This window comes from Anomaloglossus baeobatrachus, chromosome 11 (genome assembly GCF_048569485.1).
Source record: "Anomaloglossus baeobatrachus isolate aAnoBae1 chromosome 11, aAnoBae1.hap1, whole genome shotgun sequence".
Classification (NCBI taxonomy): Eukaryota; Metazoa; Chordata; class Amphibia; order Anura; family Aromobatidae; genus Anomaloglossus; species Anomaloglossus baeobatrachus.
This window is the reverse complement of record NC_134363.1, coordinates 74,679,632-74,694,055: the sequence shown is the minus strand read 5'-3', so window position 1 is coordinate 74,694,055 and position 14,424 is coordinate 74,679,632. Positions and strand designations below refer to the sequence as shown.

Here is a 14,424-nt window from a genome sequence, read left to right as displayed (position 1 = left end):
CTATCGCGCTGGACATCGCTAGCCGATGCTAGCGATGTTGCAGCGTGTAAAGTACCCCTTACACTCTGGTGTTTTGATCCTTTCTCAGAGCTAACGCACCCACGGCAAAAAAATGCGTTTTGGTGTGTTTTTGCTGCGTTTTTGATCTCTGCGTTTTTCCAATGCATTGCATGGGGGGAAAACGCAGAAAAACGCAGGAAAGAATTGACATGTCCAGTTTTTTTTATTAAGCTAAAAAACGCAGCTTAAAAAAAAAGTTGTGTACGGACAGCAAAAATGAAAACTCATAGACTTTGCTGGGGAAGCAAAGTCATGCAGTTTTGAGGCCAAAAACGCACCCGAAAAACGCGCAAAAACACTGCGAAAAACGCACTGTGTGCACATAGCCTTATAAAGCTTATCTTAATACCAGGATTATAGACCCATTTTTACATAAATTTTGAAAGTATATAAGCCAGCCTTTCAGGTCTAAGAGATCTGTTTATTAATCTATACGAATTAGGTGACAGATCCGCATGGTAATTGTGCCCCTACTGAAGCCTCTTAATGTTCTCACCCACTATGTTACCCCTTTTGTGGCACTCTTAAATTATGATGTCCCTAAAATGCCCTCCACACACAGTAGGATACCATAACAGTGATTTCCACTCTACATTGTGCTCCCACAGTTCCCCCCACATACATAGTATGGTACTGTACAGTGCCCCAAGCAAAGTATGATACTGTTACTGTACCCACAATGCATCTATCTATGCAGAGACCCCAACACAATATTATGACCACATAGGCCTCCAACTCAATGTGATACCACTGAAGTGCCCTACACAATATAATGCCTACCACAGTACACCCAACACAGTGTGATGCTCCAAAAATGCCCTCCACATGGTATGATGCCCCATAGACCACAGTATGCTGCCCCCACACACTTTATAACGGACATCCCCTCCCACACTGTCAGTACCATTTCCCTCAGTCTCCCCCACACAATATCATGACCTACACAGCCCCCCACACATGCAGTATGTTAGCCTCTACAGCTGCTCCCATCTACTTTCAACAATATGGTGTCATCACAGCCCCCTCGCCCACAGTATGATGCCCCACCCACAGTATGATGCCCCCAACAGCCTTCCTACAGGACCATGGCCCTCACATCCACCATCCCCCACAGACAATATCATGGCCCTCACACAGCATCATGGCCTCCAGAGCCCCCCACATGCAGTTAGATGCCCTCACAATTTCTCTTTCTTCAAAGAATGAGGCCCCCGCAGCCCTCCAGGCGGTATGATGGCCCCCAACAATATGAAGTTAATCTACATCGTATAAAATGACTATATATGTGGTATTGTGTATTTTAAAACTCAGAGTTAATCACAGTTTTATAAAATAAAAATAACTTGTAGTATTGTGGTATGAAATGCACTTTCTTATCCTGTGCTACTTTTTTTCAGATTGTCTACACAATGAGAAATCCAAAAGACATTATTGTGTCTATGTTTCATTTCACCAAGATTCTGAGTATCTTCGAAGCAGCTGAAGATTTTGAGAAATTTATAGATGACTTTATTCAGGGGCAAGGTAATATATTTTCTTAAGGGAAAATATTATTAGAAAAAGTCATTATTTGAGAGACGTCTATGATACTACTATAGACCTAGTAAAGTAGGAGAGCGACATTATTTATCTGTAGGCATCGTCCTGTCCACGTCTTGCTATTTAGGTGCAGGAAGTGTACTTAACTTCACCACTTAAAACTAAACCATTGTCTTTCAGTCCTGTTTGGATCTTGGTTTGAACATGTAAAGGGTTGGATGACAATGAAAGATGACAGCAGATTCCTCTTTGTTACATACGAGGAGCTCTTACAGGTAGGACAACATGAAGCGTCAGTTGGGTTTTGATGCCCAATCACATACGTCTCTGGCATTTATACCCCTGATCATCATTTTTTTCAGGATCTCCGTGGCTGCGTGGTGAGACTCTGTAAATTCTTAGGACAGGAATTAGATGATGCACAGATTGACTTAGTTGTCAAATATTCAACCTTCAAATCCATGAAGGAAAATATAATGTCAAATTGGAGTCAAATGCCAGCTGATGTACTAGACCAAACAAAAGGATCCTTCATGCGTAAAGGTAACTTTAATTCTTCTAACACATTGCAGTCAATGGGGGCCATTCATTGAAGTGCCATAAAACTAGTGTAAAACACTTTTAAAGAGTTGCAAATGACACGCCCGCACCAGGGCCGTGGGGTGACTCGTTACCGGGCGCCGGTTCTGGATCTGGGGTGCCACGGTGGCATGGCCCGGCTCCATGATCCCGGCGGTGTAGTTTAGAGAATATGAAGGGGATGATGATAGTTTATTCGAGATGCCACCTGTGGTATGTGGCAAGTTAGGTGCCTCCGCTGCGGGATGGAGCTCCTCGGGGCAGATGGTGAAGTAGCTTAGATGGTGTAGCTCTCCACAGGTAGAGCTGGGCCCCAGGGTTGATGGGGGTGGTAGTAGTCTATGATGGCAGGCGGGCTATGGCGAATAACGAAGCGACACATGGATGTAGTCTCAAGGTTTTTACTCACTGTAGCAGGTTTCAAGGTAACATGAAATGCTAGTGACCGCCTTTGGAGTGCTGGGTTCCACGGTGATGGGCTCCAGCCGATCCCGGGTAGTTCAGAGGTCGAATCTGGTGCACCGTTCTTAAGTGTACCTTCCCTGGTCATCTCTGTGCTTGCTTCGCCCTCCTGCCTTGCGCCCTCACTCACTGAACCCTGTGCCAGTGCCCATGGACCCTGTGTGGGTAGCGTGAAGCTCTATCCCTCAGTCCTTTTGGGTCACCTTCCAGCGAAGTCGTGTGCAGTGTAGATGCGGTGCTTGAAGTCATCTCAGCCTCTGGTTTTGCTAGCGGAGCCCGTAGGTGTTTCTCCTCTAGCCTAGGGACCAGTCCCCGTGTTGCAGCCAAGTCCTTCCACCCATAGATTATATGTGGAACAAGGCCATGAGAGGTTAGCTCCCATGGTCTCTAGGATCATTTCTGTCTGTGCCCGGGTCGAGCTGCACCAGCTACAGGCCGCAGGTCTTTGCTCCTCCACTGCTCTTCACTCTCCCACTCCACATTTCACACTGTGTTCCCATTTGTACTATTGTGTTCCCACTCCTAAGACTCCACCACCCCAGCCTGGTTTAGGGTATAATTACGCCCTTGCCATGTCTGATGAGGTGTCATACCTCTGTGGCGACTGAAGCCTCAGGGGTACCACACAAATATTTGATGAAACGTAGACATGTTCAAAAATGTTGCAAAATTTGTTTTTTTCATGCCAGTTTCTATCGACTCCATCAAAATAGGCAGGGCCAAGCTAGGATGGGGCATGAATACATCTGTCAAATTCTACAAACTTTTTTGATTTTCTTTTGCCAGAAATGTTATTCCAGTCCCTGACTGGAGTAGTATTTATGATAACGCACGATGGAGCTGTGCTGGATTTATTCAGTGGCGTGAACCTCTTGGTGCAGTTGGTGCATCATACTCCAGCAAGCCCTTCATTAATAAAGGCGTCTCAATTAATCAGCCCCAATAACTTTGTAGGTGATAGCAGATAGTTAACTATGTGGACTACATTTGTTACTTGTGAAAAAAAAAATTCAAATCGAAAGCAACGTAATCTTTGTCCCTTCTTGACACTCTCAGTTTTGTTGTTTATTTCCTCTTTTTTGTTCATCAACATGGCCATAGGAGGGTTTATTTTTTCAAGGTAAGTTGAAGTTTTTAGTGACTCCATTTCATTTACAAGATAATGTATTAAAAAGAAATGTTGATTCAGTCTGACATTTCAGGGCACAGACTAAGCAGAAACATGAAATGTTAACTTTACTCTAGAAGTCAGTTGTGTGACCCATAACATTTTTCATTTCTCCATTGGTGTTTATATGTCAAAGTAAGGGAGCAGAGTCAGAAGGCAGTATAAATCGGAGCACAGTGCACAATAGACTGGCTGGCGGCTGTCATGACCCAAGCGGGACAGCTGCATAAAAATACATGAAGCTGTCACGTTCCGGTAGAGAGACCCACCATCCAGTCCGTCACTGCACTCCAATGTTTCTCCGATTTATCCAACCATCACACTGCACCCTAATTCAGTGATTTGCTTTAAATGACTGGTCCGTCTATAGATTTTATGTAATGTAAAATACAAGAACACTCTGATTTAGTTTATCGTTCATGTGTTCTCTATGGGTAGAGGGAAGAATGCCAAATGTTTCCATTCAAACTCATTGAGACTTTTGCACTGATTTTCCTCCAAGCCAAATTCAATTGATGTTTGACTTTTTTCAGACATCAGAAGGAAAATCAGAAGGACTTTTAGACACACTGACTGTTGTATGGTTAATATCATAGCCAAGAAATATCGCCATCCAGCATCACTTTAACCTTGGCTGAATGGTAAAGCCTCTGTCATATAGAATGGAGCTCCTGGGGCCAAGTCCCAAGTAGAGTTGAGCGCGGTTCGCGGTTCGAGGTTCTCCAGTTCTAGGCTCGGGTGATTTTGGGGCCTGTTCTAGATCGAACTAGAACTCGAGCTTTTTGCAAAAGCTCGATAGTTCTAGAAACGTTCGAGAATGGTTCTAGCAGCAAAAAAACAGCTAATTCCTAGCTGGCTTTCCGATGTAATAGTGTAAGTCACTCTGTGACTCACACTATTATGACATTTCAGTGTATAGTGTGCGGGAACAGCGCCTTCAGATCACTGCTGTTTGTATAATGGCGATCGCCATTTTTTTTTTTTTTCCTTGTCTTCCTTCCCTAAGCGCGCGCGTGTAGTGGGGCGGGCCAGCATGTCAGCCAATCCCAGACAGACACACAGCTAAGTGGACTTTTAGCCAGAGAAGCAACGGCATGTGTGATAGGATGTCCATGTCACATGTCCCTGCATTATAAAAACGAGTATCTGCCCGTCCGGACGCCATTATCTCTTCTGCGTCATGGGTGTCAGACATCAGACAGCAGCTCCGTCCTTTGTCCTATCGCTGATACAGCTGTATGCGTTCCATACACAGCGCTAGACAGCTTAGGGAGAGCACTTTCTATCAGTCCTTTTAAGGGCTCAAACCGGCAGGGTCAGAGCCATAGGTGACAGGTCCTGAAAACAGAGACAGCGTCTGTGTAGCCAAGGTCAGGGATTTCGTCGCTGCATTTCCCCATTAGGAGGGAATAGAAAGGCAGGCTTCCATTCCTCTACCCAGATCCCCACAATCCTGGCACTGTACCCTCCTGTCCTCTGCACACTCCAACTCATTATAACTAAGCCATTATACTAGCAAACACTCAGTGTACCTAGTGGCATCCTAAACGTGGCTATTGGACTTTTGTGTAGTCACACTAGTGGAAAGATATTTGCAGCACGTCTGCCTGCATTGCACACTCCAACTCTTTTTAACTAAGCCATTATACTAGCAAACAGTCAGTGTACCTAGTGGCATCCTAAACGTGGCCATTGTACTTTTGTGTAGTCAAACTAGTGGAAAGATATTTGCAGCATGTCTGCCTGCATTGCACACTCAAACTTTTTTAACTAAGCCATTATACTAGCAAACAGTCAGTGTACCTAGTGGCATCCTAAACGTGGCTATTGTACTTTTGTGTAGTCACACTAGTGGAAAGATATTTGCAGCACGTCTGCCTGCATTGCACACTCCAACTCTTTTTAACTAAGCCATTATACTAGCAAACAGTCAGTGTACCTAGTGGCATCCTAAACGTGGCCATTGTACTTTTGTGTAGTCAAACTAGTGGAAAGATATTTGCAGCATGTCTGCCTGCATTGCACACTCCAACTCTTTTTAACTAAGCCATTATACTAGCAAACAGTCAGTGTACCTAGTGGCATCCTAAACGTGGCTATTGTACTTTTGTGTAGTCCCACTAGTGGAAAGATATTTGCAGCACGTCTGCCTGCATTGCACACTCCAACTCTTTTTAACTAAGCCATTATACTAGCAAACAGTCAGTGTACCTAGTGGCATCCTAAACGTGGCTATTGTACTTTTGTGTAGTCACACTAGTGGAAAGATATTTGCAGCACGTCTGCCTGCATTGCACACTCCAACTCTTTTTAACTAAGCCATTATACTAGCAAACAGTCAGTGTACCTAGTGGCATCCTAAACGTGACTATTGTACTTTTGTGTAGTCACACTAGTGGAAAGATATTTGCAGCACGTCTGCCTGCATTGCACACTCCAACTCTTTTTAACTAAGCCATTATACTAGCAAACAGTCAGTGTACCTAGTGGCATCCTAAACGTGGCTATTGTACTTTTGTGTAGTCAAACTAGTGGAAAGATATTTGCAGCATGTCTGCCTGCATTGCACACTCCAACTCTTTTTAACTAAGCCATTATACTAGCAAACAGTCAGTGTACCTAGTGGCATCCTAAACGTGGCTATTGGACTTTTGTCTAGTCACACTAGTGCAAATCTATGTGCAGCACCTGTGCATGACACCCTCCTGCTCTGTTTTTAATAAGCTATGATAGCAAAAAATACTGCCATTTAGTGGCATCATAGAACTGGCTGTTGTATTCCATTAGTGCCCCACTGGTGCCAAGCTATTTCTAGCAACTGTACATGACACCCTCATGCACATTTTGCTACGCTAATGTTATAGCAAACTCAGGGAATTCATTGCTGCATTTGATAATTCGGAGGGATAGAAAGTGAGGCTTCCTTTAGCTTTTCCTTCTGTTCATAGACAGCATCTCCAAGTTCACACCCGAAGAGCAATTTCTCCTCCACGTCTAAGTGTGGAGAGGCAGGTAGTGCGCATGCGTGTGCCGATTTACCCCAGCTGCAGCCTAACTACAGTGTTTCGCCTAGTGAGTATGCTCAGCCGGACTGTGCCATTCCTGACGCTAAGTCTTCATTTCGGGATACAGCGCATGCTCCCACACTAAGTGTGAAAAGCCTCTTTGCACAGGTGCTTGCATTCCGTGCCGGGTCTAAGTCCTGTTTTGTGCCTAGACACCATGCTAAAGCTGATAGTCTTTTTTCAGAGACTGTATTTCATGCTACTGAGCATGCTCAGGCACTTACTGCATCAGAGACTAGGTCCGGTAATGAACTCTTTGGCCCTGCCCCTGATGTGGGGGTCCCATATAGACCACAGGGCATCAGGTGTCCTCCCAAATGGCTTGCAGAGGCCCACCCCTATGACTTGTCACCGCATTATTGATGGTCAGACGATGACTGGTGAGGTGTTTGGGTCATGGCAGCCATGAGGTCATCATTGAAGTTGCGGTTCCAAATAGGACGCTAGTTATGCCACTCATGACGTGTCACTCTACTTTTGTCTCCAGGAGGTTCATTGTGGTTCACCCTGGTTTGGGGCGGACCCAGGTTATAAAAGGGGCTGGAGCCAACAAGGAGGTGCGCATTCTTCTATTATGCTCCGAAAGAGCACACCTCCATGTGTTGAACCCATTGCGGCTTTAGGCCAGAGGTAGGCAGGGATAGGGTGTCGATGCAGGCCACCACCACAGTTGGTAACGCAGAATGGTTAAGACCAGCTCCTGTCCTACCAGTCCTGCTTGTGCAGCCCAGTGGCATTAACAGGCCTGCTGCTGATGATGCGCCTGCTGTCCACAGGTGTGGCCCCTACGCACACGGTCAGCGTACTCAATGGCTCCTGTGTTGTTAACAGGGAGTTCCTGGGCTGGGTGGGCATGTGGACCCTGTGACGCTAACAGGGCTCCCAGTCTCCAGATCCGAATGGCGTCTAACTCGGTTCAGGCTACTATTAGTTTCATAGCCACACAGCTCTGTATCCTCCACCAAACCTTCCAGTTGCCAACCTCTCCTTTTCCAACTGGGAGCACGGTGGACACTGACTGCTGATGGGGATATATACCTTTCTCTTTCTTTTCTTATTAATTTTCGTTATATAGCGGTAACAAAGTATATACCACCTTATCCAAATCTGCCAGTCCCACTGTAACAGATGGTGTTTCTTCATCAAATGTTACTTTTGCTTAACCACCAAATCCACGGACCAAAACTTTTTTCCCCTTTCCAACACACCTGTTCCCCTTTCCACCAGCATCTGTCCTTTTTCAACTCATTTTGGTATATGACCAAAAGTGCAACTCTGCAGGGACACCGTACTCAACGCCATCTCAGCACAGCAGCCATCCCTCGGTCCCTCCGATGTGGACAAGGAAAAGACCATTTCCTCCTATCCATGACAAAGCGTTGAGATTCACTCTGTGCAGCACTGGTGTTTAGTGGAAAAGCAGATCTAAGATTGCGTACCACATTCTGCAGATACTCCTGTATACGTGCGTCCATTTCTATGGCAGGAATTATTTCGCCAAATTTTGTCTTGTACCGGGGATCTAACAGTGTGGCAACCCAGTATTCAGGATTACTTCGAATTCGTACAATCCGAGGGTCATGTAGGTAGTGCAGCAAGAAGGCGCTCATGTGTCTTGTGCATCCAGGAGGACCAAGTCCTTGGTGTGTTGGTGGCAGAGAGGTGAGAATCGTGCCTCCTTCCTCTGCCCTCTCCCCACAACCTCGCACAACCGAAATGTGAGCAAGCTCTCACTCATCTGCTGAGTCTTCCATGCCCATCGCCAGTTCGTCCTCCATTTCTTCATGGGCTCCTGCACTTTCCTCAACACTTTTTGCTGATACTATGCGCCCTTGTTAATCCCTCTCCCTCACCATGACTGCCGCATAGGTGCCGCTGACCATCTGGACCTCGTAGATCTTGTTATCCCTTCCGCATATGACTCCTCCTGTACTTCCTCCCCTTCCTCTTGTCCCAACACCTGACTCCGAATAATAATTACAGTGTGCTCCATCATGTAGATGACCAGAATTGTCACGCTGAGAATGACATTGCCAGTGCTAAACATCTTCGTCGACATTTGTAAACTGTGTAGCAGGGTGCATAGGTCCTTGATCTGACACCACTCCAGCAGCGTGATCTGCACCACCTCTGGATCAAGTTATCCCAGGCTATATGTCATAACGTATTGCAGCAGGGCTCTGCGGTGCTGCCGCACACGCTGCAACATGTGCAGATTCCAATTCCTGCGTGTCGGAACATCGCATTTCCGGCGTTTAACTGCCAGACCCTAAGACTTCCGGAGTGATGAAAGTTGTTGAGCTGCTGTGTGCGCACGATGGAAGTGAGCACATAGCGAGCGTGCCGGCTGCACAAGGCCATGTAGGCCGGGATGGTGTTTTAAAAATTGCTGGAGAATTAGGTTCAACACGTGAGCCATACAAGGCACGTGTGTCACATTGCCCTGACGATGGCCCGCAGCCAGGTTTGCATCATTGCCGCACACGGCTGTTAAGTCACCAACGGAGTCCGCTCCGTCAATTTGTACTCCGGTCGCCAGGTGACAACGTGTTCCTTTCATGCATAGTGCTGATGATGGGAGAGGAGTCGATGCCAGCGGCGCAGGTGGACGCAGGTTATGCTCACCCACTGGGCTGCATTACCTTGACAGATGCAGAATCTCTGGCTGAATGTAGCTGGTGGGTATCTCACAGATGAAATACCATCATTCAGCTACAACCAATGGGAAGACACCACACCCTTTTTTATGCCCATCCTGTCTGCAGACCACTGCCAGACATAGCTATGAACCTCTGGTTAATTTTACCCCCAGTTCAGTTTTATGATTTTGTGTGCTTGTTACCTGACTACTTTTCCTGCTTGCTGTTTATGTACCTTGTTGGCTGATCCGCATTTCACCTCTGCTTGTTTTCTGATTAAGTCCTGGCCGTCCCATTCTGTTCCTGTTCCTCAATTAATGTTTTGACCCTGCCTGACTACTATTCTCTGGAACTGCAGCCTTCCACAGGTATTGATCACCTTGGGCCCTGTGTAATTCCTAATCCCTGTATAGGGGTTAAAGGGTTTCAGGGTTCTAGGGGTCCTGCTTGGTGAGTGGCTTCCCTCTAGCCTATCATTTACAGCCCATCTGAGTGTGTGGATCAAGGAAGGCGTTACACCGTGCTCTCTGCAGAAGGCCATGTGGGCCAGGATAGTGCTTTAAAAATTGCTGGACAACCAGGTTCAACACGTGAACCACACAAGGCACGTGTGTCACATTGTCACAGCGAAGGGCCGCACCCATGTTTGCATCATTGTCGCACCCGGCCTTCCCTGGCTGCTGGTTGAGTGGAGACAACCATTGATGAAACTCGGTCTCCAGAGCTAACCGTCCACAACTTCTCAGCGGTGTGACTCACATTTCCCATACATTTCAAAGTAAACCTTTGACCGCCTGATGGCATTGAGCTCTGCTGCCAGCATAGTAAGGAGGTGTGTGGTAGTCCTTGTGCGCAGTTACAAGGAAGGGTGGCCTGACCACACAGGGTTTGCGCCAAGGTGGAGGACCCACACGAGGTTGAAGAGGCAGAAGCAGTGTATTAACTTCTACATACAGAAGAAGGATTGACACAACTCGTGGGGACGGCAAGACTTGTACAGCAGACCCTTCTCCATCTCTCCCCACAGTAACCCATTGCCCAGTCAGCGACATGTAACGCCCCTGTCCATGCTTACTGGGCCAATTATCTGTGGTGAAATGCACCCTGTCACACAGAGTTTCTCAAGGAATCAGTGATGTTTAGTGCGACATGCTGGTGTAGCGCGTGCACACCTTTGTTGGAGGAGTGGCGCCTGGGCATCGGCTCTTCGGGCACTGCGATGGGCATAAGGTCTCGAAAATCCTCAGTTAAAAAGGTTGGAAAGGCAGCATTTTGGTAGCCAACAGTTTCCAGATGCTGAAAGTCAACCTCTAAGCCATATAACAAGATTAGCTCGGGCACACAAAATGAAAGTCTGAGACAAAATGCTGCTGGTGAAATAATCTGCTTATTTTTTATTTTGGTGCAAAGGTCAAAATTATTCAATTCTCTTTTTTTCTAACGTTTCGGCCCCAGTCTATAGGCCTTCGTCAGAGAAGTCTATAATGAAAGTATACAGAAAGGAAAAAAAGAACATGTTTATAAAGACATAATCATGATATCACACAACCGTAACATGTATAAGAATGATGAATCATGTACAAGATAGGTACCAATAACAAAAAATAAAAATAAAAAATTAAAACAAGACATGAAAATAAAGAGTCATGTATTCCATATACAGTATGTTGATATTTCATAATTTACATAAACATAGGAGAAAACAACCACACTGAGATAAATACGCAAACGTACCTATATGATCAGAGAAGATGAATATGTATGACTCCCACATAAAGGGGATCCTGATATGACTTTATTAATTTGCCTAAAATGTAGACATAGATTCTTTTAGAAAAAATTGAAACCCAACATGTCTTTCTGGGCAAATTTTCTATAGAGAGAAAAAAACCTTTTTATTTCTCTACAGGGAAAGGCGGCAAGGGAAAATCAGAGATATGGTGACAGATACAGAAGCGAGGTCATAGAATTCATGATCAAGAAAAAACTAAAAGGATTATAAGAAAAAGGAGGGAGAAGAATAGTAAAGGAGGTGAACAAAAAGAAATGGAGTGACAACATAGGAAACCAAAATAGATCTGGATAGAGCTACCTTTGCCGTTGATCAATATTAGTATATCAAGAAACGGGGATGAGGGCACCTGTTCCACAGATGACCAAAGGTATTGTGGTATCCACTAAATAGTGCTGTGATAAGAAATATACAAAGTAAGTAGTATGGTGTCATACAGCTGCGTAGACCATGAATGGTGCTATAAAAGAATATACGTACCAACAGGGTATATACTGAAAATTAGGTGACCTCCTCAGAATACAGAGGTAACGTGATGTCCACGTATTGAGACCTAACATCATAAATAAATATAAGTACAAAGGTGCGTATCCCCAGAAAAAGGACAACCCTATCTATATATATAATTGCCTTATTCTGTCTGTCTGTCTGTCTGTCTGTCTGTCTGTCTATCTGTCTGTCTATCTGTCTGTCTGTCATGCTCCGAAATTGTGTCCTTACGGTGACACAAAGCTGATTGGCCGCTGGGCTCGCCATGGCCCCGCCCCCCCACACGGATTGGCCTCTCGCCCCGGCTCTCTGCAGGCCCCGCCCCCCTCACGCAATGCACGCTCGCTCTGGCCTAACTGACACGGGGCTCCGATTCCCAGGTGAGTACACACACACATCAGATCACACTCACTCTCACACACACCTCACACATCACATCCACACATCACATCCACACACACCTCACACATCACAACATGCTGGGATATCGCTTGCTTCTACACCGGCTCTGTCAGGATCCCGGCAGCGCCACACATAACCTTGCGATGCTGGGATCTTAACGGAGGCCGTGAAAGCTGGTAACCATTATACACATCGGGTAACTAAGGTCCCTTAGTTACCCGATGTGTATCATAGTTACCAGTGTACACCGGCTCACACTCACTCTCATACACACCTCACACACACATCACATCGCATCCACACATCAAGGTCCTGCAGCTGCGGAACATACATAACATAACAGCACACACACAAATCAGATCACACTCACACACACCTCACACATCACATCGCATCCAAATACTCACAACATCCTGGGATATCGCTTGCTTCTCGGCGGCGATATTGTGCTGTGAGCTTCCAGGACCTGACGGAGGATCACATGGCCAGAAGCATGTGATATCCCCGGATGTTGTGAGTATCAGCGCGTATGTGCAATATCGTCAGTGTCTGTGTGTGTGAGTGTATGCGATCGGGTGTGTGTGAGTGGATGCGATCGGTTGTGTGTGTGAGTGGATGCAATCGGTTGTGTGTGTGAGTGGATGCGATCGGTTGTGTGTGTGAGTGGATGCGATCGGTTGTGTGGGTGAGTGGATGCGATCGGTTGTGTGGGTGAGTGGATGCGATCGGGTGTGGGTGAGTGTCGGCAGAGGAGCACGGCGTGCTGGAGGAGGCTGGGAGCAGAGAGGCTGATCTTGGGGAAGGCTGGGAGGGGGAGGCTGATGCTGAGGGAGGCTGGAAGGAGAGAGGCTGAGCAAACGTGCTCCATCCGCCATACTGCGCACTCCCCATCGTGCTGCATCCCCCATGCTGCGCACTCCCAAACGTGCTCCATCCGCCATGCTGCGCACTCCCCATCGTGCTCTATCCGCCATGCTGCACACTCCCAAACGTGCTCCATTCGCCATGCTGCGCACTCCCAAACGTGCTCCATCCGCCATACTGCGCACTCCCCATCGTGCTCTATCCGCCATGCTGCACACTCCCAAACGTGCTCCATCCCCCATGCTGCGCACTCCCAAACGTGCTCCATCCGCCATGCTGCGCACTCCCCATCGTGCTCTATCCGCCATGCTGCACACTCCCAAAAGTGCTCCATCCGCCATGCTGCGCACTCCCAAACGTGCTCCATCCGCCATGCTGCACACCCCCCATCATGCTCCATCCGCCATGCTGCGCACTCCCAAACGTGCTCCATCCGCCATGCTGCGCACTCCCAAACGTGCTCCATCCGCCATGCTGCGCACTCCCAAACGTGGTCCATCCGCCATGCTGCGCACTCCCAAACGTGGTCCATCCGCCATGCTGCGCACTCCCAAACGTGGTCCATCCGCCATGCTGCGCACTCCCAAACGTGCTCCATCCGCCATACTGCGCACTCCCAAACGTGCTCCATCCGCCATACTGCGCACTCCCCATCGTGCACCATCCGGCATGCTGCGCACTCCCAAGCGGATGGAGCATGATGGGGGGTGCGCAGCATGGCGGATGGAGCACGTTTGGGAGTGCGCAGCATGGCGGATGGAGCACGTTTGGGAGTGCGCAGCATGACGGATGGAGCACGTTTGGGAGTGCGCAGCATGACGGATGGAGCACGTTTGGGAGTGCGCAGCATGCCGGATGGTGCACGATGGGGAGTGCGCAGTATGGCGGATGGAGCACGTTTGGGAGTGCGCAGCATGGCGGATGGAGCACGTTTGGGAGTGCGCAGCATGGCGGATGGAGCACGTTTGGGAGTGCGCAGCATGGCGGATGGAGCACGTTTGGGAGTGCGCAGCATGGCGGATGGAGCACGTTTGGGAGTGTGCAGCATGGCGGATGGAGCACGTTTGGGAGTGCGCAGCATGGCGGATGGAGCACGTTTGGGAGTGCGCAGCATGCCGGATGGAGCACGTTTGGGAGTGCACAGCATGGCGGATGGAGCACGTTTGGGAGTGCGCAGCATGGCGGATGGAGCACGTTTGGGAGTGCGCAGCATGGGGGATGCAGCACGATGGGGGGTGCGCAGCATGGGGGATGGAGCACGATGGGAGGTGCACACCTCCCCCCAACACACACACACACGCGCACTGCACAACACACACACACTAGGAATCACAAACAACGCCCTACACAGACACCCACACACAC

General features: G+C 47.8%; 1 protein-coding gene and 1 long non-coding RNA gene across 3 annotated transcripts in view; one reads left to right on the top strand and one right to left on the bottom strand.

Moving 5' to 3' along the window:
* Positions 1–14,424, top strand: part of LOC142256913 (sulfotransferase 2B1-like) — a 119,996-nt gene that overhangs the window by 88,245 nt on the left and 17,327 nt on the right. For both annotated transcript variants that reach the window (XM_075328902.1, XM_075328901.1), the window contains exons 4-6: positions 1,458–1,584; positions 1,780–1,874; positions 1,962–2,142. In XM_075328902.1, coding sequence (XP_075185017.1) covers positions 1,458–1,584; positions 1,780–1,874; positions 1,962–2,142 — 403 coding nt within the window. The remainder of the gene's footprint in view (positions 1–1,457; positions 1,585–1,779; positions 1,875–1,961; positions 2,143–14,424) is intronic.
* Positions 11,245–11,858, bottom strand: LOC142256915 (uncharacterized). The gene is made up of 3 exons (XR_012727581.1): positions 11,785–11,858; positions 11,605–11,699; positions 11,245–11,319 (listed from the first exon to the last, which is right to left on the bottom strand). It is a non-coding gene; the product is annotated as an uncharacterized LOC142256915 (long non-coding RNA).